General features: G+C 33.4%; 2 protein-coding genes across 2 annotated transcripts; both read right to left on the bottom strand.

Moving 5' to 3' along the window:
• Positions 1-6,803: 6,803 nt before the first annotated feature.
• LOC123906667 (putative glutamine amidotransferase GAT1_2.1) lies at positions 6,804-8,896 on the bottom strand. Its single transcript, XM_045956627.1, has 4 exons — positions 8,772-8,896; positions 7,927-8,663; positions 7,415-7,624; positions 6,804-7,272 (listed from the first exon to the last, which is right to left on the bottom strand). The coding sequence occupies exons 1-4, from the start codon at positions 8,857-8,859 to the stop codon at positions 7,042-7,044; spliced, it is 1,266 nt and encodes a 421-aa protein (XP_045812583.1). The 5' UTR covers positions 8,860-8,896; the 3' UTR covers positions 6,804-7,041.
• Positions 8,897-18,176: 9,280 nt separating this feature from the next.
• Positions 18,177-26,713, bottom strand: LOC123906668 (RAB11-binding protein RELCH-like). Its single transcript, XM_045956628.1, has 19 exons — positions 26,322-26,713; positions 25,872-26,233; positions 25,677-25,784; positions 24,555-24,725; positions 23,906-24,472; positions 22,627-22,701; positions 22,425-22,553; positions 22,277-22,351; positions 21,980-22,189; positions 21,611-21,763; positions 21,299-21,513; positions 20,861-20,978; positions 20,645-20,777; positions 20,376-20,577; positions 20,183-20,288; positions 19,965-20,105; positions 19,745-19,868; positions 19,491-19,610; positions 18,177-18,689 (listed from the first exon to the last, which is right to left on the bottom strand). The coding sequence occupies exons 1-19, from the start codon at positions 26,524-26,526 to the stop codon at positions 18,316-18,318; spliced, it is 3,588 nt and encodes a 1,195-aa protein (XP_045812584.1). The 5' UTR covers positions 26,527-26,713; the 3' UTR covers positions 18,177-18,315.
• Between the last annotated feature and the right edge of the window lie 314 nt (positions 26,714-27,027).

A 27,027-nucleotide genomic window follows, 5' to 3' on the forward strand; every position in this document is an offset into this window, starting at 1 on the left:
CTTTAGTCCCTTTTTTGGTAACAATTTGGTTCTTTATTTTTTTTATTTGTAACAATTTGGTCCTTTATTTTTTATAAATAAATAAGATAAGGACCAAAGTTTTACAAAAAAAAAAAAAAGATAAAGGATCAAATTGTTAAAAAAAAAGATAAAGCACCAAATTGTTAAAAAAAATAAGATAAAGGATCTGTAGTGTAATTTTGCCTATAAAATAACTTTACAAACAATTAAATTCATAAAAATATGCTTCTATTGTAGTACTCCCTCCGTCCCAAAATATAAGGGAAAATTGGTCAAAAAAAACTTGATGTATTTGGTTAAAAATTTGGACTAAATACGTCAACTTTGGTTGACCAATTTTCTCATATATTTTAGGATGGGGGGAGTACTCTGAAGTACTCCATCCTCTCGTTTTTATAAGTAACATTTTGAAAAAAAAATTGGTCTTTTTTATAAGAAATTTTTGACCAATTTTCAAATATTTTGAATGTTTAATTTCACTTACGCCCTTATTTATTATGAAAGAATATTAAAAATAAGTAAGTTAGTTGAATTAAAAATAATTAAATATATTAAATGAAAATATCTATGTAAATGTGCTTGTATTAAAACAATCAAAGCCTCATTTAAGCCTTGGAATTCAAATGAAGAATCTATTTGATACTAGCAATTATGAATTTGTGTTTTGTAGTTTAAATTTAAATAGTAGTTAAATATTTGGTCGAGTTTCTTTATTTGCATGTGAACAAAAAATCCAATTCGTAGTTACCAAGAAAAATAATATTATATTTGTAATTTCAGAAACTAAAAAAAAATCCTATTCATTAGGCTCAACAATATACGGTATACAATAGTATAAACATATGTAGTTTGATAACAGTTTATCAATCGATTAATTGTGCAACTTAGACTATCTTCAATGACAGTGCTTATTTTTTTAAGTATTACTAGTATCTAATAGAAATCTCCATCGGAGAAAGAACAAAATAGTATGTGCTTAGTAGGTATGAGTTCTACAATAAAACATGATATCTATACGGAAATGGATTCAGTGAAGTCATTTTCGGTGCAGTTAAGCTGCAGTCGGCAGATCGTGACCGTTTGATCAGAATCACGTGGCTTAGATTTTAATGCTGTTTTGATTTTATAAAACATAAAAATTTTAATGCTAAATTGCATTTTTTGCCCCCTAAGTTTCAGAAAGTTACGATTTGGGCCCCTATATTTTAAAATAGCATTTATAGCCCTCTAACTTTACCTCTTTTGCAAAAGGCCAATTTTAATTTTTGACCAAGTCAACGCTGATGTGGTAAGTCACTTGCTGAGTCACTTAAGTGACTTGCCACATCAGCGTTGACTTGTTCAAAATTAAGCTCTTGCAAGAGGGGATAAAGTTAGGAGGTAGAAGTGCTATTTTGAAATATAGGAGGTCAAAATCGCAACTTTCTAAAACTTAGGTGGCCTAAAATGCAATTTTTCAAAAATCAACACATCTAACAAAAATAAAAATACTAAATCTAGCTAAAATATAAAAATAATAAATTTGGCTAGTAAAAGAAAAATAACAAATCTAATTAAACTAGAATAAAATCAAATCTTTACTATTTTTCAAGTGAACCTTTTATGTGCGCCACTTCGTCTTCAATCCAGCGCGACCAGCCTTCCTACACATCAAACAGCAAAGCCGTTATAAAAATCAAAATCAAAATTAGAATCAGAATAAGATTGAAGAATGGAAGAGTACATAGATGAAGCATTGTGGTTATTGCATGTGTTTCATATGAACTATGTAAGTATGTTTGGTCGCCAAGGACTGATACCGATAACACTAACATTAGAAGATACAAAGTTGAGGTTGAAGAGGCCATTGATTCTTAACAATCGTTGTATGGAAAATTAATTGTGAGTGTTTAACAAAATTTAAATGGAAAAAAGATGATTATCTATTATTATGCTGCAAAAATGGTGTTTGAGGCGGTGGTGGTAATACAGAAAGAGGATGGCTACGGTACTTTACCCATATTTTTAATGTTAATTTTTATGATATATCTCAACCATTGGATGAATCAAGAGGCCCAAAATAATACAGTAGAAAAACCGCTGCAGACAAATTGGCAGTTGAGGATCCTAATTCAAAACCGTATAAGTAGTACCAAATCCACAAAACATAATAGAATATATGCATTTAAAAATATTTATAGTACAAATGTTTCTAAATGCATATTTTCTATTATTCATATACTAAATTTTTTCTAAATGTTACATTGTATATGCATCCAGAAATATTTTCTATGCATTCATAAATAATTTTAGATTGTCAATCAATTCCAAAACATGTATTAGTGTAGTATTAAAAAGTCAAAGTCTTCTTTTATTTATCAAAAAAAAAAAAGAAAGTCAAAGCCTTACAATAGTAGAGAATCATGACATTTAAGCTATTGTATTCAAATGAAGAATCATAGTATTGCAGTCGTCTTGTTACGTTGAAATTTTAATTTAACAGCAATTATGGAGAATCATAGTATGAAAGGTAATTAAATATTTGGTGGAGTTTGTTTGTTTCAAGAAACGTAAAAAAAGCAATTCGTTTTGTCACATTAATGGTATATAGAAACGTACCAAAAAAAAAGACTGAACAATATATATAACTAGAAAACATGTCATATATTGTAACATCAGTTTATAATAAATCAATTGAACAAATTATAATGGTTTCAGTTTCAAAATTTGCGTTATCATGTTCTATGTTAGTAACTATTATTATTGCTTTTCAGTTGAAGGGTGGAAAATGTAGTATCTTCCTTCCACCCAAAGTACACGTTTACGTTACTAACAACTTAACATGGGGTCTTCAACTTGGTGTTCACTGTAAAGATAAAAATCATGATAAAGGATTTCGATCATTACATACCGGAGAAACTTACAGCTTCGATTTTAGGCCCAATGCCTTTATGCAAAACACCTTATACTTTTGTGGATTTACATGGAACCCTAATAACTTACGCTACTTTGACGTTTATATTCAAGATCGAGATTCGGCAAGTTGCCAACACGACTGTCGCTATGAAATACATCAATCAGGGCCATGTAGGATTAAGATTAATGATATTGGGCCAAAATCTTTAGAATGCTTTGAATGGAATAAGTAATGTGTATTTTAATCTATATATTTTCCTTGAAATATATAGATTGAAGAATAAAAATCATGAAATAATATATCATACATTTTGCTGAATTTACCATTACAAATTGCGAGTTTAATCTTCTTTTCTTTCTCAAAATTTTCTTCTGATTTCTTTTGGTGTAAAAGTGCATATTTTTTCCTCTTGCTTATTAATTTTTTGTTCTGTTTTTGACCTAGTTATACATTTATTCATCTCACATTAATTAGTTTCGACTTTTGTTGTATGTATGATTTTGCATAAGAGGAGTGCTAGGGTCACACCTTCTAACACACTCCTTTAAACACTCTCCAATATATTAATGCCGCATCATTCATTTTTTAAATTCTTACCTTTTAACCTGTTCAGCAAGTTGGACAGTTATTTTCATTTTTTATTTTATTTTATTTTTGGTACTTTATCACTTAAACGGTAATTTTTCATCTTTCAGACTTTCACATTCACAGTCTCTTTCGAAATTGCAGATTATGTACCTTTTCTTCTACATTTACTTTCTTGATAACAATACTGTGAAAAGCACACCAGCAACAAGAAGATCAATAGATTTTCTATGTATTTCAAAAATAAAATACCCAACAAACCCATGTTTGATTCTACATCATCATGCTAGGGTCACACCCTCTAATACACTCCTTTAAACACACTCCAATATATTAATGTCATCTCATCCAACTTTTGTTGTACCCTATTTGATTTTAAATTGTTTATGGGACTGGACAAATTAGGTAGCAAGAGACGGAACAAAAACAAGAATTTTGTCCCTCACTGAACCACATGACAACTTTTTGTCCACAGTACAACTATAAAAAAATACGAAAATACCCTTTTTATTTTCGAATATAAAAATATTATCGCATTCTCTTTCTCCGGTACAGTTTTGTCCTGTCCTGTATTATCTTATTCTGTCATGTACTGTTCTGTCCATTCCTTACTGTTCTACTATTCAAATGCAAATTTACTCATTTTTTAGTAGTGGGTTGGAAGTATTGGTTCCTATTTTTTACTTGTTTTTATTTTCCTTTGTGTTATATAGGTCGGAGTACCATTGTACTTCATAATTTTATCCTCCGTCCCCGAATTTTTTTATAAAATAATATTTATCAATGTATACATAAGTATTTTATAAATTATTTTTAATTATAACTTTACGTGTATACATTTTTTATATATAATTAATGTTTATTATTGTTATGAGACTTACAATAATTTTTTTATATGTTTTATAATTAAACTTCACTATTTTTTTACAACTACTTTGATCGAAAATAATAGAAATTTGATACTTTTTTAAGGTTGATGACCTCCGCGGGAACTGTGGGATCCGCGTGGATGAGAATGAAGGAAGAATACTCCTGAAATAAGGAATGAGAACAAAGTTGAGGAATATTTTAGATAGTAAGATAATAATTGGTAAAGTATCATCCGTTCAATCTCCGCTCCGTTTATATCCCTAGTACAAAATTAATCCATTAATATTGAGAGTCAGAGTATGGTACAAAAACAATTGAGTCAAAGTATGTACTAAAAGTAATTGAGTCAAAGTAATTAATAACTACAGTATTAGTTAATTTCTTTTTTGGTCAAACTATTAATTAACATTTATATATAACTTTTAAAACATAAAAAAAATGCATACTGAGTCAAAATATATATATATAATATTACATATTGAGTAAAAAAAATAATATAATATTACCTATTAAGTCAAAAAATATTACTACATTAAATAAAATAAATTATATTACCTTATTAATAATTAATTGATATCCTTAAAGAAGTCTATTTTAGGGTCAACAATATATATATATATATATATTTTTAAAAGTCTTTTTATTTTTTTAAAGTTCAACAGTATATATATACTAGCAAGAGAAGCAACTAGATCATATGTTTCAATACCAACATATATCAATTAAATTATTGTGCAAGTACGATGATATCAGTCTCCAAAATTGTGCCCTCAATTTTAATGTTACTAACTGTTTTTTTTGCTCTACAATTTAGCAATGGTGAAGACACTTCTGCTGAATCACTCTTTTGAAAGAGAGTAAATGTATACATTGTCAACAACATAACCAATGTTGAGCTCGGTGTTCATTGTAAAGACAAAAATAGTGATATTGGGTATCAAAAATTAAATTTTGGACAAACTTACTTCTTCAGTTTTAAGACTAAGCCTTTATTAGAAAATAAGTTATATTTTTGTAGATTTTCATGGATTAACGAATTTCAGTACTTTGACATTTATATTGAAACACGAGATAAGCATCAATGTGGTAAAGAATGTCATTGGAAAATAGATAAATCTGGACCATGTATGATAAAGTCTGAGTCTTATGAATGCTATCCTTGGAATCCTAAAGTTGTTATACAAGAAGGGAGGCATCTTGTTCTTGGTGAAGATAATAATATTTTTAATGTGTAACTTGAATAATATATATATATTTCCCATTAAAATTATATATGTCGATTGAAGAATAAAAATGATGAAATAATATATTAATATAAGTTTTATTAATATTTACTCTTGACCATTGCAAATTGTGAGTTTGATCTCTAAATTTCATTCTAGTTATATTATTATGAAAAGTCTTTTTTATACTCTCATTAAATTTTGAAAGGGTTATGATTCAACCTCCTATTTATTGTGACAATTTCTTTCACTTCATATATTATATACAAAGTATGTTCGCATTATACACAACAAATTGGATGAAGGACGTTCTCTACCTAGTTAGCAAACGATGCTTTTTTCAAATCAGATTGTTGTTTCATCTGGGAGGCGAGACGAGTGGATTCAGGTAAAAAAATAATGTCACTTGCTACTTAAGGTGCGAACACAGTTCACTCTCTAAATAACGAGGGGGGTATTTTTGTTATGTTAAGAGGTTAATGAAAAATGGTAGGAGGCACGAAAAGAAAAACTCTTAATCTTAATGATGATAATGTTGTTTTAGGAATCCAATAGCTGCACTGCACGAATTGGACCTAATTGTGACCGATTATGATGGGTGCACCATGAAGTTTATTAAGTAAGGGAGTTTATAAAAAACTAGCGGGCTAGACAGGTGTGGAACCCGCCTGTCTGTGTCTAACTTACGTAAAAAAAAAAGACATGTCTTACGTTATGGTGAGTTTGTTAATAAAATATTTTTGTTGCTTAAAAAAATGTGGCTTATGTTATGTTGAGTTTGTTAATAAATGATTTTTGTTGCTACTAAAAAAATCAAAAGTATTGTTGATATTATGAAAACTTGACACAAACTTTTGTATCTACTTTATATATATAAGTATAGATAGTCGAATTATTTAAGTTACCATTACAATTGATTTAACAACCAAATTTTGAAATCAGTATCGATAAATGAATTAGCAACAGCCGGTTATTGAAATATCACAAAATCACTTGTTGTTAGTATTAGTGATTTTAGAGACTAGTTGACATTTTCAATCCCTAAATACTATAAATTTAATTGAAACTTTCGCAAGTGGACGGTGAGGTTGTCCTCTTGATTTAGTGGATTCTAGGGCCGGACACCGAGTATATGGTGCATTTGTAGAAGGTTTTCATGCTTCTTTTGTTGGGTCAGTTTTACCTCAAATCAGAAATGTGGTTTAGCTACCAAATCAGAAGCTTTATATATATATAAAAAAAATTACTTTCAACCTCAAAAGGATCGAGATTAATTAAGATATAATAACTTTCACTAAGAGAAGGAAAAAAAAGAAGGTGAAACATGTACAAAGGATATCCAAAGACACCTAGCTACCAAACCATACCTCCAACCCAAGATTCATGTGATGTGATGTGAGTCCCTATACATAACAAAAATATAATTAATTGAAGTAATTGACAACATCATGCATTTAGCTTTCTTTCCAATATTTGAGAACAAATTTTCCCCATATTCTGGTAGAAAGAAAGTAGGTCAGATAATTGCTCCAGAGCCATTTTCTCCATTACATTATTTGCCATTTTTTCTCTTTCCTCATTCAACTTCAATCTCTCAACATATAACCCTCCATTCCTAACTGTTGCTCCCATTTGCTTTAACCGATTCTCTTGTTGCACACTTAAACTTGTATTTGACTACATTGTGTAAATAAATTCAAATAAATCAAATATATGTATACGTCATATTAATTTCTATAATTAGATAGTTGTCGGTGAAAGTTTCATATCTATCGTAATATTTTTTTAATATATTAATTATGTTTATGTAATTTGTTACCTCGAGAAATTCAGCTATAATTTCAAATTCCGAATGTTTGGAAGAACATTTTCCACGGCCGGTTGTGTATAGATTTTTTGCAAGTGAAAAGCTACGCATTATAATCTTATTCCTTTTGTTCTTCATTTCCTTATTTAGTTTCATAGGTTTTGGCACTGATGTTAAAATATTCAGCCTTTTTTGATAAACAATCACTGCCTTCACAAATTCCTGCACATTTAATTTCCATAAAATCCAACTTTCAAAATGTTATCTCAATGAGTACCAATGTATGTAATATACTATGTCATAAAAGTAAGCAAGTTTTTAAATTGCAATTGCATTTTTCAATTGCAACCACACTGTCATCATTGATATTATGATCACAATGACATTAATATTAAGAATTCAAATTGCCACGGGTCAGTAATCTCTACATTCACACAATTATACAGACTATGTGAATGTAGGGAATACCGACCACAAAGTTAATTAAAACTCGAAAGTAACAATTAGTAAATATTACATAGTACCTTGTAAACAAATGGGCATCCAGGGTAATCAAAATCATCTGAATTAGGTTTTCTCATACGCTCCGGGTGAAATTGCAACCCCATAATAAACTTACCCTCATCTGGATTATAAGCACAAGGGTCATAAAACCCTTCAATTAAACCATCATTTGCAAAAGCCATTGGTACAAAACGTTGTGCCAATCTGTTAACACCTTGGTGATGATAGCTATTAACCAAAATCTCATCCATTCCCTCATTTTTCAAAGAATCCTTAAACCAATCATACAAAGGTGTGTTCTTAACAACCTTAATAGCATGTCTATGACCATCGTAATCATCATAGTTTATATGCATCACATAATTACTCTCACAATTTTTCCAAAGCTGTTTTGATATGTCCCTATAAAGGGTACCCCCAGAAGCAACATTAAGGACTTGTGAACCTCTACAAATTCCTAAGTAAGGAATGTTTCTTTCAAGACAAAGCTTTGCTAGGCTTAATTCAATTGAGTCTTTTTCTTTGTCAATGTTTGTGTCACTTGAATGAAGCTTTTTTATTTCTTCTAACTCTTCATGTGAAAGAGTGCATGTTGTGTTATCTTGTTCATACCATGAAGGATCTATGTCTTCTCCTTCACATAGAAGAACACCGTGAATTGGTTCAAAACTGTTTAACAACGTGCATACCCCCGAAACACGAGGAACAATTACGGGTACGGCACCATATGCTACTATAAGATCAAGATGATATTCACCTGAAAAATAATTTTTTTTTATTAATAAAAAGTTTAGGTGAGTTAGGTCCAAAAACTCATGGATAATGTAATTAATGAATGAATAAATGAACTAACTTAATTACTTACCGACAAAATCAACGAACTTGTTCTTACGAAGGGTTCGTCTTGAAACAATTAGAACACGAGGAAGAATGATAGAGAGATTGGAAGACATCGTTTATGTTTTGTGAAGAAATTTGGTGAGGCAGAGTAGCTAATTAAAACTTGAACTCTTGTATATATAGGGGGTGAAACGTGACGAAACGATAAATATTAATAAAAATTATAGTAAGATGTGGGACATTCATTTCCAAATTAGGAATGCAATCTGATCTTTAGACTCGTGATACAATCGATAGTAATTTTAAGTGACGTATGCTATGATGATATTCGGCAAGTTTTTAAACAAATACATTTTAATTTAATTAAATTAAGTCACTTCCTAATGGATATAAAGTTTATGTGGAGTATGACTCAATAACATCATGTATTGCTTCTCGTAAGCGTAGTTTAGCTGCTAGATACTAAGAATATTATTGAAGAGGTTAGAGTTTGAATCTCAAATTTGTTATTTCTCTACACTTATAATGTGTGAATCTGACTACTAAAATGTCTTGCCGCCAACTTAATGATTAATCTTACGGGTCCGAAAGATCTAAAATGCATAGTAGTAGCTATTGAAGCTACTAGGGTTAAAGGCCTAATTTAGGGAGCTAAGACAAAAACAATTGTATACAGATTTATTGAATAATATGAATTAAAAAGTTATTAGAATTGGGTTCACATGTTGAATCATAGGGAAAGAGCAAAGACTAGTGAAGTCCAAAATGCAGCAGGAAATATTTCCACTTTCCCATAGATATATAGTTAACTTCTTCAAGGGAACCATATATCCAGGACAGGTATTATCTACTTATCAAAACCTTAGCTACAAATAATGGTAAGACTTGATCTATTAATTCAATCCAACAAGTTAGTTAGTAGTTGAATTTTAGTTACCGACTAGATTACTTACTTTATAATTTTGCCTAGTCTAGAATTTTAATTTTTTTTTATAAGTTTTGTCTATTCTAGAATGGAATGATAGGCAATTATAGTATGAAATTAATTAATATCGTCAAAACTTGGATTATAGTTATAACATTAATCATATACTATTATCCAAACTAGCTAGATAGAGTATACAAAGTCTTTGGAAAATGTTAATGGTGGTGGTACTCAGGGGAGGTTGAATGCACAGTTAAGGTAACAAGAGTGTATGAATGAAGGAAATACTGAAAACAATGTATGACATATATAACTAGAAAGTTTAATTATGGGAAAAGGAAATCATGTGAAAAGAATAGCAATCCTAGCTAGGATACAATTAATATTGCATTACATAGAGAAGGGATTATTTGGGTTAGGTTAGGATGATGGAATTATTTAGGGAAGGTTTCATCTTTCAATTGAATTGAATGAAGAACAATGTGATCCACTTCACTTCACACCATGCTTGAGTTGGGTTAACTGCATGCCACCTGTATATCATTGTGTGCACGTCACATAGAGTTCAAAATTAAATGGTCTTCTCATTTTTATCATTTTGCTTCAGTGATCCTCTATTTTAAATATCACAGTTTTAATCCCCTGTTATATGAAATCATATGATAGAGTATACTAACATCCATCAAATTGTAAGAATTTTTTTTTTATTTTAAAACATGTATCATTATATTTTGGACAAAATATATGTTGAGGACCAAAATTGTCAAATTTTAAAATAGGGGACCAATTTCTGCAAAATAATAAAAATAGGGGGACCAAAACTGCAATTAAGCCTTAATTTTTATATACTAAACACCCTTTTTTAATCTTTGCAAATGTATTTTTTACACAAATATAACAACCAATTAGGCCGGCCTAGACACATGTACAACATCGTTGTGGTAGCCTCTTAAAAATAAGGGTCTTAAGAAAACTTTTATAGGGGGTGCAAATTTTAATATATTTCAATAAACTGCAAAAGCCAAGTTGTCAGACACATAATCTTTGTTTATAGAATAGTAATAGTATCTATAAATTAGGGGTGCAAAATTTAATATATTACTATTTGATTGATGAATTTGCTTTAAAAAATGTTCGAATAAAACTCATCTTAAATAGCAAAAGAATATATTTTATTGTTATTGATTAAAATGTGAATCTTTTTACGTTAATTATAAGGATGCTTATTTATTATTTTTTTATGTTATTTGTAATTTAAGTCGAGAATAATTTTATAAATTTGCATTTTTTTTAATTAAAATGTCACTTTTAACATTTGCATACAACCTCGAAAAACTCTCAACCAACCTTACAACCAATCATATTCCGCAAAAAATCAAGCCTCTGCACCAAATATTCAACCTATGGCTAGATTTGGATTGGTCAAGTTATAAAGGATTAGGTCATAAAGGATTAAAATTGTTTGTCTCATTTCTTTCATGTATACTAGTCACAATTAATGCTTCAAAATATACCTTGTAATATGCCCATTGACTTGTTGACTTGATTCTATTAATCACGAAGCTACTAGTTAAATAATGGAATGGAACTCACTTAATCAAGAATTGAAACACCTATTCTTTATTGAACTTGATCTTTCTTCAACTAATAATACCACAGTGATGAATACACCCTCAGTTTCTTATTGAATACTAATAATACATTCTCAAGTAATAAAAGAAAAAAACATGTACTAAAAATTGTTGGCGCAGCTGGAAGCTAGGCTTCGATCACTCTGGATTCGATCACTTTGGCCTGCACAGGCCTAGCAAGCAAGCAAGGATACACGCACGCGCTGCACTGCACTCTGGCCACGCCAATGAGCACAGTTTCTGCAGGATCTACTATCCTTGTTGCTGCAACAATGGTGGATGAATGGAAAGAAAGAAACGCACTTGATTGACAGAGGAAGAAGAAGAAGAAGATTAGAGAAAAATAGAATCAGTTTTATTCATCCTCAATGGGGAAAAGTAGTTGAATTACAATCACTAATCATGAGCCTATTATTTATACTAGATCATCACAATGGTTGATGATTCTCTTAGGCCCTAACCAACTAACAACTTCCTAACTGACTCTAATACACTTTAACAACCTAGGTGAATCAAACTCTAACTGATTCTAACAAACTACACTTAACCAACTAACTAACTTGCTTAAGAAGCAATTAGTTACACTTTCATTTTTGCTCAACTTGCACACCAAGTCAGCTTGCACAATATGAATTAATCATTCTAGAAACTTCTTAGAATCAACACACCCCCTTAATTCATGTTGTCCACTGTCTCAATTCCCATTTCACTTCTCAACTTTTCAAATACCTGCACTGTTACAGCCTTGGTTAACAAGTCTGCAACTTGCTCATCACTTCTGCAGTGCATTAGGGCCAAGTTACCATTGCTTACCTGCTCTCTTAAGTAATGGAACCTTAGCTCTATATGCTTGCTTCTTCCATGAGCAATAGGGTTCTTTGCAAGATTGATAGCAGACATATTATCAATCTTCAAAGTAACTGTCTCACACCTGTCTTGACTGATCTCTTCGATTAGGTTTTTCAACCAAATAGCTTGACAAGTGCTGAGTGATGCTGCTATGTATTCAGCCTCACATGAGGATAAGGCCACTACAGGTTCCTTCTTTGAACACCATGATATTGGTGATCCACCATAGAAAAACATATAACCAGCAGTTGATTTTCTATCTTAATGATCACCACACCAATTCGAATCTGTATAGCCCACCAGCTTGCATTCTCTGTCTCTGTCACTTGCAGGGAACATAATACCATAGTTTATGGTCCCTTTCACATATCTAAGTATTCTTTTCACTGCAATCAAGTGTGAACCTTTAGGCCTTTCCATAAACCTGCTAGCAATCCCTACACTGTAAGCCAAGTCTGGTCTTGTATTGCACAAATACCTCAGAGAACCAATCATCTTTCTATAGAATGTAGGGTCTACATCCTCTTCTTCTGCACACTTAGTTAGCTGTGACCTTGGCTCAGCAGGTGACAATGCAACATTGCATTTGTCCATCTCAAACTTCTTCAAAATCTCTGATGCATATCTAGTCTGGTGCATTAAGATTCCTTGCTCATTCCTCAGAAACTCAATGCCTAGAAAATATGTCATGAGGCCTAAATCTGTCATTTCAAACTCTTCCTTCAAGTCACCCTTGAACTCACTAATATAAGATTCATTGCTTCCTGTGATAAGCAAATCATCTACATATAGACAAATTATAATGACTCCCTTCGCAGCATCTTTCTTGACATACACTCCATGTTCTGTGACACATTTCTTAAACCCTATTTCATTTAAGAACTTGTCAATCCTTTTGTTCCAGGCTCTTGGAGCTTGTTTCAGACCATAGAGCGCTTTCTTAAGCTTATACACCTTAAGCTCTTGACCTTTCACTTCATAACCAGGTGGCTGGGCAACATATACTTCCTCTTCTATAGGACCATTCAGAAAAGCTGACTTCACATCCATTTGATACATTGGCCAATTATTTAGGTTAGCAAGAGCAGTTACTAACCTAATTGTTTCCATTCTAGTAACAGGTGCAAACACTTCATCATAGTCAATACCTTCTTTCTGAAGAAATCCCTTTGCCACTAGCCTTGCTTTGTATCTGGTTATCTCACCCTTTGAGTTCACTTTCAGCTTGTAAACCCACTTCACATCTATTGCTTTCTTTCTCTGTGGAAGATCCACCAGCTCCCATGTTTGATTGCTTTCAATCGAATCCAATTCTTCTTTCATAGCACCTCTCCACTTTTCACTTTGTAGAGCACTATGCACATCAATTGGTTCAGATTCAGCCATGAATGCTAAATGGATCAACTCACCATCATTGTTCACTTGACCATCTGAGTTCATTTCACACTCTTGTAATCTTGCTGGTAGAACTCTAGGCCTATTCGATCTTCTCACCTCAGGCACTGGCTGATTTACTTGTTCTTCACTAACTTCTTCAATCATCACACTAGTTGACTTCTTTCTGTCATTAGTGTTCCAGTCCCATTCCTTGAGTTCATCAATTATTACATCTCTACTGATCACCACATTGTTGTTGATTGGATCATAGAGTTTGTAACCTCCAGTTGAGTGATAACCAACCAATATCATCATTGTTGACTTATCATCCAACTTCTTCCTCAATTGATCTGGTGTGTGTTTGAAAACTAGTGAACCAAACACTCTCATATGATTCACATTTGGCTTGTGTCCTGACCAACATTCTTCTGGTGTGATACCCTTCAATCTCTTTGTAGGGCACCTATTCAATGTATAAGTAGCAGTAGAAACTGCTTCACCCCATAACTCCTTAGGTAAATGCTTTCCCTTCAACATACACCTCACCATATCCATTATTGTTCTATTTTTTCTTTCAGCAGTCCCATTTTGCTGTGGAGTATATGGTGGGACTATGTCATGCACAATGCCTTCATTGTCACAGAATTTTGCAAATTCATGTGATACATACTCTCCACCCCCATCTGTTCTTAGGGTTTTGAGCCTCTTACCACTTTGTCTTTCGACTGTAGCTTTAAATTTCTTAAAAATTTCAAACACATCACTTTTCTTACTTATCGAGTAAGTCCATAGTTTTCTGCTAAAGTCATCTATGAAGCTTACAAAGTACCTGTTACCTCCAATTGAGTTCACTTGCATTGGACCACATACATCTGAATACACCACTTCGAGTACACTATTGGTTTTACTTGCTGCATGCTTGCTGAAGCTCCCTCTGTGTTGCTTCGACTGCACACACTCTTCACAAATCTCTTCAGGCACTTGCAGGTTTGGCAAGCCTGTCACCATCTTTGATTTTTGCAGCAAGCTGAGGTCCTTGAAATTCAAGTGTCCCATTCTATAGTGCCATCTCCACTCTTCTCTGCTTGATGCAGTCATCAAGCACTTGTGATTCAGAACATTGAGCCCAATCTTGAATGTCCTATTCTTTGACATTTCAGTTTTCAACATCAAGTTACCTTTAGTGTTGTACACCTTCAGCAACCTATTCTCCATTACAATTCTGTAATCTTTCTCTAGCAATTGGCCTATACTGAGTAGATTACATTTCATACCTGGTATGTACAATACACCAGAAATCACTGAACACTTGCCATCCTTTCTTTTGATTGTTACATCACCAATGGCTTGTACTGCAAGACTGCTATTGTCTGCAAACTTGACATTGTGATTCTGAGTAGCCTTTAGGCTTGTGAACCAATCTTTCCTTCCTGTCATGTGTGTTGTACATCCAGTGTCAAGATACCATTTCTCTTGAAGATCACTTTCATCTTTTGTAGTTACAAGAAACATAACTGAGCCTTCATCATCATCATCATTTCGAGCGATTTTGGCCTCAGCATCACTCGATTCCTCTCTGAATTTACATTCATCTGCAAAATGACCATAATTTTGGCAATTATAGCATTGAATGTGTTTCTTATCAAACTTGCCTCTTCCACCTCTTCCACCTCTTCCTCCTCCATTGTAACCACCTCTACCACCATTGAACTGTTTCTTCTGATTTCCACCTCCTTTGGTATGTTGATTCTCTTTTCCATTTCCATTCTGATAACTATCTTTTCCCTTATTGCCTTGCCATTTTCCCTTTCCTTTCTTATTCTTGTTACTCTGTTGAACTTGCAATGCTACTTCACCATTGGATTTATCAGAATTTCTCTGATTCATCCTTTGCTCATGTGCTTCTAAGGACCCTTGCAATTCCTCAACCTTGATAGTGTCAAGATCCTTAGACTCTTCTATTGCAGCTACCACATAGTCAAACTTAGGAGTTAAAGATCTCAGTATCTTTTCAACTCTCATTGTACCAGACACAATTTCACCACATGCTTTCATTTCATTAACTAATTTTGCAATCTTTGTAAAGAACTCACTTACAGTTTCTTTTTCTTCCATTTGTAGCTGTGCAAACTTGCTTCTTAGGGTTTGTAGCTTCACTTTCTTCACCTTCTGATCTCCAGCATAAGCTGTAGCCAAAATATCCCAAGCTTGCTTGGCTGATTCACAATCTCCAACCTTTTCAAAGATATCAGGGCTTACACTTTGATGAATTATGAACAATGCCTTGTAATCTTTCTTCTTCAATTCTTTGTGTTGTGTTCTTTGAACCTCTGTTGCACCTTCTGAAAGTGGTTCCACACCACTAATCACTTGTTCCATCACATCTTGATAATTGAACAAAACTTTCATTTGTTTGCTCCAATTATCATAATTCTTTCCATCCAAGACTGGAAGATTCGCAGGGAATTGACCATTGTTAAAGGTTGCCATGGTTAAAGCACGAACCAGGCTCTTGATGCCAGATGTTGGCGCAGCTGGAAGCTAGGCTTCGATCACTCTGGATTCGATCACTTTGGCCTGCACAGGCCTAGCAAGCAAGCAAGGATACACGCACGCGCTGCACTGCACTCTGGCCACGCCAATGAGCACAGTTTCTGCAGGATCTACTATCCTTGTTGCTGCAACAATGGTGGATGAATGGAAAGAAAGAAACGCACTTGATTGACAGAGGAAGAAGAAGAAGAAGATTAGAGAAAAATAGAATCAGTTTTATTCATCCTCAATGGGGAAAAGTAGTTGAATTACAATCACTAATCATGAGCCTATTATTTATACTAGATCATCACAATGGTTGATGATTCTCTTAGGCCCTAACCAACTAACAACTTCCTAACTGACTCTAATACACTTTAACAACCTAGGTGAATCAAACTCTAACTGATTCTAACAAACTACACTTAACCAACTAACTAACTTGCTTAAGAAGCAATTAGTTACACTTTCATTTTTGCTCAACTTGCACACTAAGTCAGCTTGCACAATATGAATTAATCATTCTAGAAACTTCTTAGAATCAACAAAAATTATTTGTAGGATGCTAAGAATTTTATTTTACACACTAAAAAACTAATAAATAAGAGTTTGGATCCATGTTGCGATGGAGCAAAATCAAAGTCGTTAATCAATATTTAGATTCAAGTTATACTTAACTAAATTTTGATTCAACGACTCTGCAGTTGCTACACCTGTTGCAGACGATCCAAATTCAAATAAGAGAACATAAAGATAAGATGATGGATCGCTAGTTACAATTAGTCGGGAAGGGAACCCCACAAGCGCTAGAGACCCTTCTAGCACCAGGAGAGTTAACATATTGTTTGAGGCTTGGATTTTTCATGTAACCACAAAGGCATGGCCTTTGTTCTCTTACTTTCTGGCAACAAGTACTTGTTGGTGGAGAAGAAGTTGTGATTGATCCTAAACAAGGGCTGAACTCTACAGGGCTACAAGTCAGTGCCTTTGCCATGTGATCCCCCAAAATCACTATTGCCACAACAGCTGCTGCATAAAAAAACTGAGACATACCATAGCCAGAGTGTTTCTTCATGTTCTTCTCTTTGTTGTGATTATTGTATTGAATTGGAATATTAATTGCTTTGAACTACAAAATATAATTATATAGTCAAATTTTTGGTAACGTGTAGATGGATTGTGGGCCATGCAATGAAATTTAGTAGCCGTGTTGAAGGGTTTGTATATATATATTTTAGTCTTTGGATATAGAAAAAATAATATATATAGCATTTCATGCATACTTAATTTTATATGATTTCTAAATTGCTATTTTTAATTTACCTGAATTAGTTTGAACTGAAGAAACTCCTCCTTATATTTGATGTTTTGAATTGTGGTGACATTTGACTTATTGAGTTATTTACACAATTTGATGTTTCTTCTATAAAAATTAAATTAAAAATAAATAATAATTTTCTTAATTTAGAAAAGAAAAATAAGCCACCATCTCTTCCTCAGTCCAAAATAATTCATTCATTCATTCATTCATTCAAACATATCATAAAATACAGCATGATCTTGGATTCTTTTAAGTTGATGTACGATGTACACTACAATTAGGTATAGAATCATTGAATCTAATCTATAAGTATAGAGTCAATTACATTTTAATGTAACAGCTCTATAGTCATAGTCAGCTCTATATTGGTTGAATTTTAGTGTCTAAACATTATGATGGACCTTTTCTCCTATTATTAACAATTCAGTCTTATGACGAAAATGCTCCTACTAGTCAGTCAAGTCAATAAAATTACGCGTGAAACAATGATGAAAATGATAGAATAGAACGACAATTTTATGAAGAGTTATTGACAAGAAAAAAGAAAAGAGAAACTTCCTAAACCCGGCTTCTTTTTATGTTGATGTTATTTAGCTTTTAATATATTATCCTTTGTTCCTTATTATGCAAAAACAGAGAAATTGATTAGTGTAGAAGTAATATACAATTTTTTTGTTTTTTAAACACACCCCTGCAATTAAAATTTACAATTCACATATTCAACTTTACTTCCCAATAGTCACCTCTTCCCCAGAAAACATAGTAAATAATGTGAAGCTAAAAACTCAACAACACTGCAATATGACATTCTTTTAATTAACATTTTTCAACTTTTATCGCCAAAGAAAAAAGTCCCTGTGAAATGATTGAATTCTTTTTACAAAAAAAAAAAAACTAAAATTGAGCTTAATTACAAAGGCGAAAATGCTTCGTATTAGTTCTGAGTTTTATCTGGTGTTTTTTCCTTGCCACGAAGTATGTCACCAAAATGTCCCAGCATGATGCGTCTGAATCTAGTGTCCTCTACTGGTTGTTGTGGCACAATATCCTTGGCAGACACAGCTCTTTCTGACATCAGTTCTGTGCCGTCTTTCTTACCACGCAAGCCACCCTCACCACCACCAAAGAAGTTGCTCATTGATGATGCAATCCCAACATGGGATCCCATCCCCTTATAACTTGTCCCTGATCTTTCCTTCATAATAATCTCAAGGGCTTCTTTGTGCGCTGGATCCAGTGCATCCAAGTCTTTCAAAAGATTTTGTATAGCAGGCACGAGGTAGTCTCTAATACTATTTGCAGAAAGATCTGTATGATAAAGAGTAATTAATCACGCTTGCTGTAAGAAAGAAATGTTAAAGATCAGAAAAATCTAGTTTCCAATCCTTGAAAAATAAATGCAATTCACTATTATTATGGGCAATGTTGCAATTCTGGACTATATAGTACCAGATAGAGCATATAGTTGAAATTACAACTGATTTATCATTAAAGAGGTGATGATTGTTTGTGAAGGATATATTCGAATTGCTATGAACAAAGATGAACCGTACCCACTTTATTTTTTCCAAAGGTAGAAATGTGAAATAGTCACTTTTTTTTATCCAGGAAAGCACTCGGGGCATCCCCATATCTAGTAGCCGTAGGATTAATCCCCGAGTTAACAAGAGCTAGGAATGTATTGTTCACAATTTGTTTTGACAAAGTAACGGTATCCCTCATGAATCAATAATACCATACTAGTAAGGTTGATTTGTGAATCATTGCTCAAAGGGAAGTTGATATGAATCTTAAGGGTGACACTAACATCTACTAAACACATAATTATTTATTATAATCTCAATCTTTCCTTAGTATAAATAAGAATAATAAATAATGATGTGCCAGAACATTTGCGATTAACAATAACTATGTAAATGTTTTCTGCATTGATGATACATACAATGACCAAAGTCAGGTTTTCAGAAAAACTATGAGAATGCGTCAAAAAAAAAAAAAGGGAAAACCATGTGAAATTACTATTACTATTGTTACACCGTGGCTTTAATACCAGAAAATACCTTGAAAATGATATAAATAAGAAAGATTAATAAATGTCATGGAGCAAACCTGTAGCATCCAGAGCACGGATTGCCTCGCAAAATGCATTCGCTCTTTCTTGCCGAAGCTTCAAATCAGTTGAAGTAGTAACTGGCACAGCTGTAAGTTGAGCAATCTTGGACAAAAGATGTGCATCAAGGTTAAGAAACAAACAGCGGAAAGTAAGAAACATTGAAAGCCAATAGAAAATGAGACAGAATGTTGAGAGTCAGGAAATTAAAAACACACTTCATGGGATCCATCTTAAATAAAGTAAAGGATATAATCTCTAAGTTGTTCTGTTGTATGAGGTACTGCAACCACCAACGCATGAATTACAGCAATAGTAGCTTCATGGGATCCATCTTCAATAAAAGCACCCATTTGAACGCGTATCTTGTCAACTATCTACGAGAGATCATAATTTTTGTCAGGAGTTTAAAATTATAGTCAGCATTAACTTCATATCATTTAAACCCAAGGGCATATGCTAGCAACAGATACCGTCTCATTTTTGAAGTGTTGAGCAACAGCACCAAATGCATCAATGCTGGCGCATTTCACATCAAGGTCTTGTTCAGATCCAAGAGTGACTAAGGCAGGCAAAGCATGAGTTGAAGCAACCTTTGCATCAATATATGGCACCTATTAATTAAGTCCTCTATGTTAGTGTTGGCATTAATGAGAGATCTAAAGATAGACTAAGAAAAGAGTATGCTTACAAGAACTTTGAGAAGTTTGGCAGCAGTTATTTTCATGTTCATGTTAGAGCTAACAACCATTTCCCACAGTATCTCAAATATCATACCATGGTTTTCTTCATATATGCTGCATTATAAATAAAACTCATGACCTAGATTGGCAAAAGACTACTACCTATTATTTATACATATATAATAGGCGTGGTATACAAACCAAATGAATCGGATAGCATTAATAATTTCAAGGGTGTGCTTGGCTGGTCGATTTTCCTTGGAATTGTCTTCAAGTAGCAACTTTCTCGAGTAATCAGCTAATTCTTTGCGCTTTCCAGGTGCACCCAAAACACCAGCTAACAGAAGTGGTAAGACACAAGATGTAGCGAGTCTCTCGGAAACAGCAGATCTTGGCCTCAAACCTACAAGCAAACTGTCAAATATAAAGCAATTATGTAAAAGTTCACCAAAAAATTGAAGAATCATAACCTTTAATTCTTGAATGAATGGAACTAGGAAAAAATGTCAAATCGGCATCATCCCCAATTGCTGTTAAAAATACAGGTAGCATTATGCATGTCACATAGGTATCCCCAAACCTTTCAGAAACAGATAACAGAAACTGCAATTATGCAACTTCAATCAGAAATCACTCAGTTGCTTATTTTACTTAACATACAGCACAAAATAAATATAATGACTAACCTTTGAAATTCGGCTTCGCAAATTATCTTCTTTCCATGGTAACAAGCAAGCCAACTGTATCAATTTAGGAAAGCACTCAACATGCATCCATTCAAATGAATCCCATTTAACATTTCCCCTAGAAAAAGTTGAAACCAATCAAGATCGGTAGTTTTGACTTTTGACAATGTAGTCATGCATAGTTTGTGATTCTGCATGCATCTCTGGAATGTGTATACATTAGAATATGAGTAAAGCATACAAATCTAGTGGGTTCTAGACACAAGTCTCGACAATGCCACCTATTTGTCCATTTACTTCACTCTCTTTATCCAGTATTCCAACCAGTAACTTGTGGGTGGAAAGGAAGGATGAAACACAGCCAGACGTCATGTCAATTAATTCCTTCACAAGTCCTATAATTAATATTAAAAATTGAACATATTGAGCCAATCATACCTTGCATATAATTCAAGCGATGTGATAGAAAACACAAGTTGCGTAGTTTCTAAGGTGGATGATAAGGGGCATGTTTCAATGGCTTTTTGGTGCACCAAAGAAAGCAACTCGACCAGCATTCTCAATAGAACATCTATATTCCAGCGCTCTCTTTCCCCCAACATATGTAAATGTGACTCTATACACCCTTCAACTGCAGAAAGAGGTGGACAGTGCTGCAATTACAGGAACAAAACTCTACTGAGAAATAAGTGCATAGTATGAAATTATGGGTCACAAAGAAAAACTGAAGGCATAAAAGAAAACATATACCTGAGCAGAGCTGCAAATATGAGAGAGTAAAACCCCCAAAACGTGGTCTAATTTGTTTCCCCACTTTATAACTGCAGGAACCAATTTCTTGAGAGTACTTTCCACCACCACTCCTGAGGGATCACATATCAATTGGAACATCAGCTCCTCCACCTAACAACAAATAAAACAAAGAATTGGAGAAACTCTTTCTTTCATTCCTTTTTTTAAAAGAAAAAAAGAAAGGTCTTAATTTTTATGGTAAGGGTATATAAAGCTCCATTCCCTACACCGTCCCGTCAACCTGTTTTCAAGCTTACATTGCAGCCAATTTTCTCAAGTCAGAAATCTTCTCCATGATTGCCTCGAAGCATATATAGTGAGGCTGACCTTGAAATATTTATCCACGTTTGGGAAAAGCGGAAGCAGCTTAGCCAAATTATGAGCAGCAGCCTCTCGAACAATAGTGGCAGAATCTTCTATTAGTTGTTGCACAATTGATAAAATAAGAGAATCGCGAATCTCAGGGCGTACAAATTCTGCAAGCTCTCCACATGATTGAGCAACGAGCAGTCTACGTTCCTCATACATGTGATTTATCTGAAATCCATATCACCGAAAAACTGAAAACAAGGTTCCTAGGTCAGAATGGCAATGAGTATGTCAAAACATAAGGTCAGAATATACTTGTTCCCAGCACTGAGGAAGCAATTCTGTTTCTGTTCTCATCTCTCCAACATTCTTTGCAAGGCTGACACATGCCTGAAATGATCATAGTTGTATTCATTCAAAACCAAATTATTTAATCAGCTTATAAGAAGCCAGTATAACTTACATCCATTATTATTCGTCTCTGTTGTTCATCAGGACGCTTTATTAAGTTAAATAATGTGTGGGTCAAAGAATCTCGAGTCCTTCCATCTGGGTGGTACTCAATTGCACACATCATTAGAGGAAGGAGCTCCTGCAACCAAACTACAGTGATGCACATATATTGTACGTCGTTTAAGTGTAAATAAAATTAGAGAGTTGCAAACCTCACGGTGGTTGATGAGAACATAAGGAACAATTTTAGGCAAAGCATCTGCCAGTATCTGAATGGTTCTTAATCCCTGTCAAAGTATTAATATGTATAAGAACACAAAAATAAATGTACATGAAGAAGAAGACAGACAAATATCATTCATTTAAATGCTTGCGAGTTTGACTTTCACTTATTCCTTTCAGGGAGGGGTTAGGATTTATACTCTGTATATGTACACAAGAACTGCATTACATGCAATGAAAACCAGGGACAGATAGTACTAGTTTAATAATTAATTTTAACACTAGAATAAGCCCTTACCAAAACTAGTTCTGACAATTCAGTATCACTGAATTCAGGAAGAGATTAATTATGTATCCACTATCAATGTGACATCCAAGCCCGTTACCATATTTCTTAGAAATTGGGTTGGACCAAACTCAACCTTACAGAATCGGCTTGTAAGGTGAGAGCTGCCCAAGCTCTATAAACACTACATAGGCCATACCTCTAGGAACTGAGGGACTAATTCCACCCCTTCACACCTAGCACAATCAAGGTGTTCGAGCCTGCAAAGAAAGCAAACCAAATGCCGCAATTAGGCAGCTAGGGGCGGGCCGCAGTTAAGTGGCTAGGGACGGACCGCAATGAAAGTGGAATTCCCAACACCCCCCTCACGCTTGGGCCCCAATGAGCCTGAAGTGTGGACGATGCAGGAAGCCCAACAACAGGTCTAGGATAAGATCTGATGTATCTTAGAATTTGGGTTGGGCATAACCCCACCTTAAAAAATTAGCTTGTAAGATGAGAGCTGCCCAAGCTTTACAAACACTATATGTCATATTTCTAGTCAATGCAAGGATAAATCCACCCCGTCACACCCAACACAATGAAGGCAACCCAAATATCACAACGGCCACATGAAGGTAGAATTAACAACAATATTATCAAAGGAATTTGAGGTTTCAGTTTTCACTAATATTACAAAATATGATTGAATGATAAGCTAAAACAACTTGAATCTGGCGAACTAGTGTCTAAAAGGCACTAAATATGGAAATGATGAGTGATTCATTGAAAATTTTAAGATTTAATATATATTTTTTGACATATCAATATATAATATTTTAGTAACTTAAAAAATTGCATTTTAATTAATATTTTCTATTTTGATTTGCTAGTGTGACTTATAACACTTCAGCATTTGACAAATTAAACAAAATTAAAGCTAGGCTAAAAGAAACCAATAAGTAATGGTGTATGAGGATTTGATCAAAGTAGAATGGACTTGCCATCTTCTCAAATATTGCTTCATCATTTACACTTTCTGGTTTAGCATGTAAACTGCTATCCCCTTCTTGCTTGCCACCATTTTTCTCAGAGACATTTTCAACAATTTCAAAAGCAGTGTTTGTATGTGCAGGATTAAATAAATCTAGTTGTGAATCTGTGTGTTTATCAGCAAACTCATTAAGAGTTTGAAGAGCCGGCGATTGAACATCTTCATTGCGTACAACATCCAATGCCGCATTAACAGAACGAGAAATTGCGCCTTGGTCCTCAAGCATCTCAATAACTTTGTCTTCAGTCTGCATAAGTTCATTTCCAGAACTGTCAAAATTTCCATGTTCTGAAGCTCCTCTACTCTTTTCCTTCAACCATCCAATTTCCATCTGTAATTTCTTAATTTCTTCCTTGTACTTATCTAAAGACTCGGGCAGAACATTATTAGCATCATTAATAACCAGATTATTTCCGGAATTGAACCTTTCAGTATGTATTTTAAGATTACTGATCTGAACTCTACTGTCATGGAGCTCCTTTCTTTGATTCTCCAAGGACTTCTTTAAAACTTGAACCTAAAAGTTATTATTAGTATATGATTCATAATAGAAAATTATTATTGTTTGACAGAATAATATTGAAGTAGATAGAAACTACCATTTTCTCTTTCTGCTTAAGATCTTCCTGAAGTGCACCCAAGGATTTAGTTAATGCCCTTATTTGAGCATCTGCCAAATCTTTGCCCTTCAACAAGCTCTCCTTTTCTTCATTCAGGCTCTGATTTTCCTTAAACAATGCTTCATTTTCTCTAACTTGGGCAATTTTTTCCTGCATATCCGTTCACATGCGGTTCAACATAAACAGTAATTTCGAAGCAATGTTGCAGGATCGATATAATATGACTAACCGATTTACCTACATCTTGAAAGACTCTTAAAAATAAATTCAGGCCAACCAGTACCACTACATTATACAGAGCAACCAAACTTTCATTTTTTAAGCATAAAGAGAACTTTGAAACTAATATTTATTGTAACAGAAATTATTTTGACAAAGTTAATTTTCTTTGTACAGAAGAAATTTTACAGTCATGAGAAGATAGTGAATTTGGGGAAGAAATCCACAAAACATAAACTTAAAAGTTACAAGGAAAGCAAATTAAAAGAAGTGGCCAATGCAATAACAGACAGTTGAATCACAGAACAATTTGGTGAATTTACCTGTTGATTGGAGTGGTCTTTCAGCTGACATACTCCATTATTCAATAATCATTTTGAATTTCACAGCTTATATTATTACGGAATTTTTCGTTACCAATAATATCAAATTTGTTTGCATGATACTTGAATCATCAACAGAAACTTATGAGAAAAGTATGACAACATAAGAAGAAAAAAGCGCATTAAAATATAGGTATGTATGTGTAATACAAGACAAAATAAAAACCCTCCCAAATTAAGAAGTCAAGTGGAACTAAGACTTCAAATCAAATATTATACATAATACAAGTCAAAATAAAAACTCCCTAAATTAAGAATCCAATTGGAACCAAGAGAAGAAATACAGTTAGGACATTTATTCAATTGAATGAGCTAATTTGACTACTCCACAAGTTAAATAATGACGGCTGCATCCCCATGAGGCATGAGCATTGGTCGGTTAGGGACCTTGCATTAGGAGTCGGGGTTTGAACCCGAGAAACTCCACTTATCCATCTTAGGGGTGGAATATCTAGCCACTAGACTAGTTGACAAAAAAAAATAAAAAAATAATAATGACCTCTGCAGCCTCTGAGTTTGATGAAAGATACTGATAATAATAATGACGCAAGGCATCTGATATTGATGCATTTGTATTTTGCCAAATATCCAAGTTCTGGTCCGTAACCTACGGTAAGAAAGAGGCCCATTATTGGAAATAAAACATAGTCTTGATTGATATTTGAGTTGAATGATATTGAATATTGATACATACCTCTTCATAAAATGTCATTGCGGTGAGTCGATAACCGGCAATAAGCAAATATTCCTTGACAGCACAATTGAGATCTCGACGCTCAGTATCCTTCACTGGACCTAAATCAGTGAATGAACTTTGATTATTCCCTTTTTTTTGTTGTTGTTCAGTTTGTAACTCATCGCCATCACGGTTCAGTGAAACATCTGTACTTGACTTGATAATTGCATCATCATCAACATCATCATATTCTGTTTTGGTTTGCAATTCGTCTTTCAGTTTTGTGATGTCTTCTTGTGCCAAACGAAGTTCGTAATCTGTTATCGCTAACTTTTCTTCAGCTTCTTCTTTGTTTTGTAGTAGTGTTTGAGGATCTGCCACTACAACAACAATGCAATTGCAATTGCAATTGATTAGTAATTCAATTTTGTAAATAAAAATGAAGGAATTAAGAAGAGAGTGAGTTACGTGAGAGGGAATTGAAGCGAGAGATTTGATTGGGAGAGAAACGAGAAGGATCGGAGAAGAATTGTTGGAGACGAATAGATTGATCGATTCGTCCATCGTCGAGAAGTTCGTGAAGAAGTTCAAATGCAGTTAGAATGTAATTTTCTTCTAATAGAAAGTTAACAACGCAATTGCATAGTGATGATTTCTTCTCAACCTCCTCCATTCTTTCGCATTTTCGATCAGGAGAGAGATAATACCATTTTCTTCTTCTTCTTCTTTTTCTTCTTTCTAACACCAATCAATTGTGCGCGCGCTTTTCGCGTTTCCCTCTTAGACCAATTAATTAACCCCAAACCAAAAACAATTCACACCCTCACCTTTTTCTTTTATTATTATTATTAAAAAACAAAATTATATCTCATTATTAAATATTTGTTTATATTATAGAGTATACTTTCTTTCATTTAAGAGATGTTTAAATTATATTATTATTTTTTAGTATATCTTAAAAAAATGCAAAACTCAAAAATTAAGAGAGTTATACATTTTTTTATGATTTCATTAATATGGTTAACTGACCTAGAGACTATTTAACATTTCCATTTTTTATTTATTTTTAACTAAAATACTTCGATTTTGTTATACATCAATATGTCGGGAAAAACAGGCATAGAGAAAATAAAAGAATGTAAACACAACACAAGAATATAACGTGGAAACTCCA

This window comes from Trifolium pratense, linkage group LG2 (genome assembly GCF_020283565.1).
Source record: "Trifolium pratense cultivar HEN17-A07 linkage group LG2, ARS_RC_1.1, whole genome shotgun sequence".
Classification (NCBI taxonomy): Eukaryota; Viridiplantae; Streptophyta; class Magnoliopsida; order Fabales; family Fabaceae; genus Trifolium; species Trifolium pratense.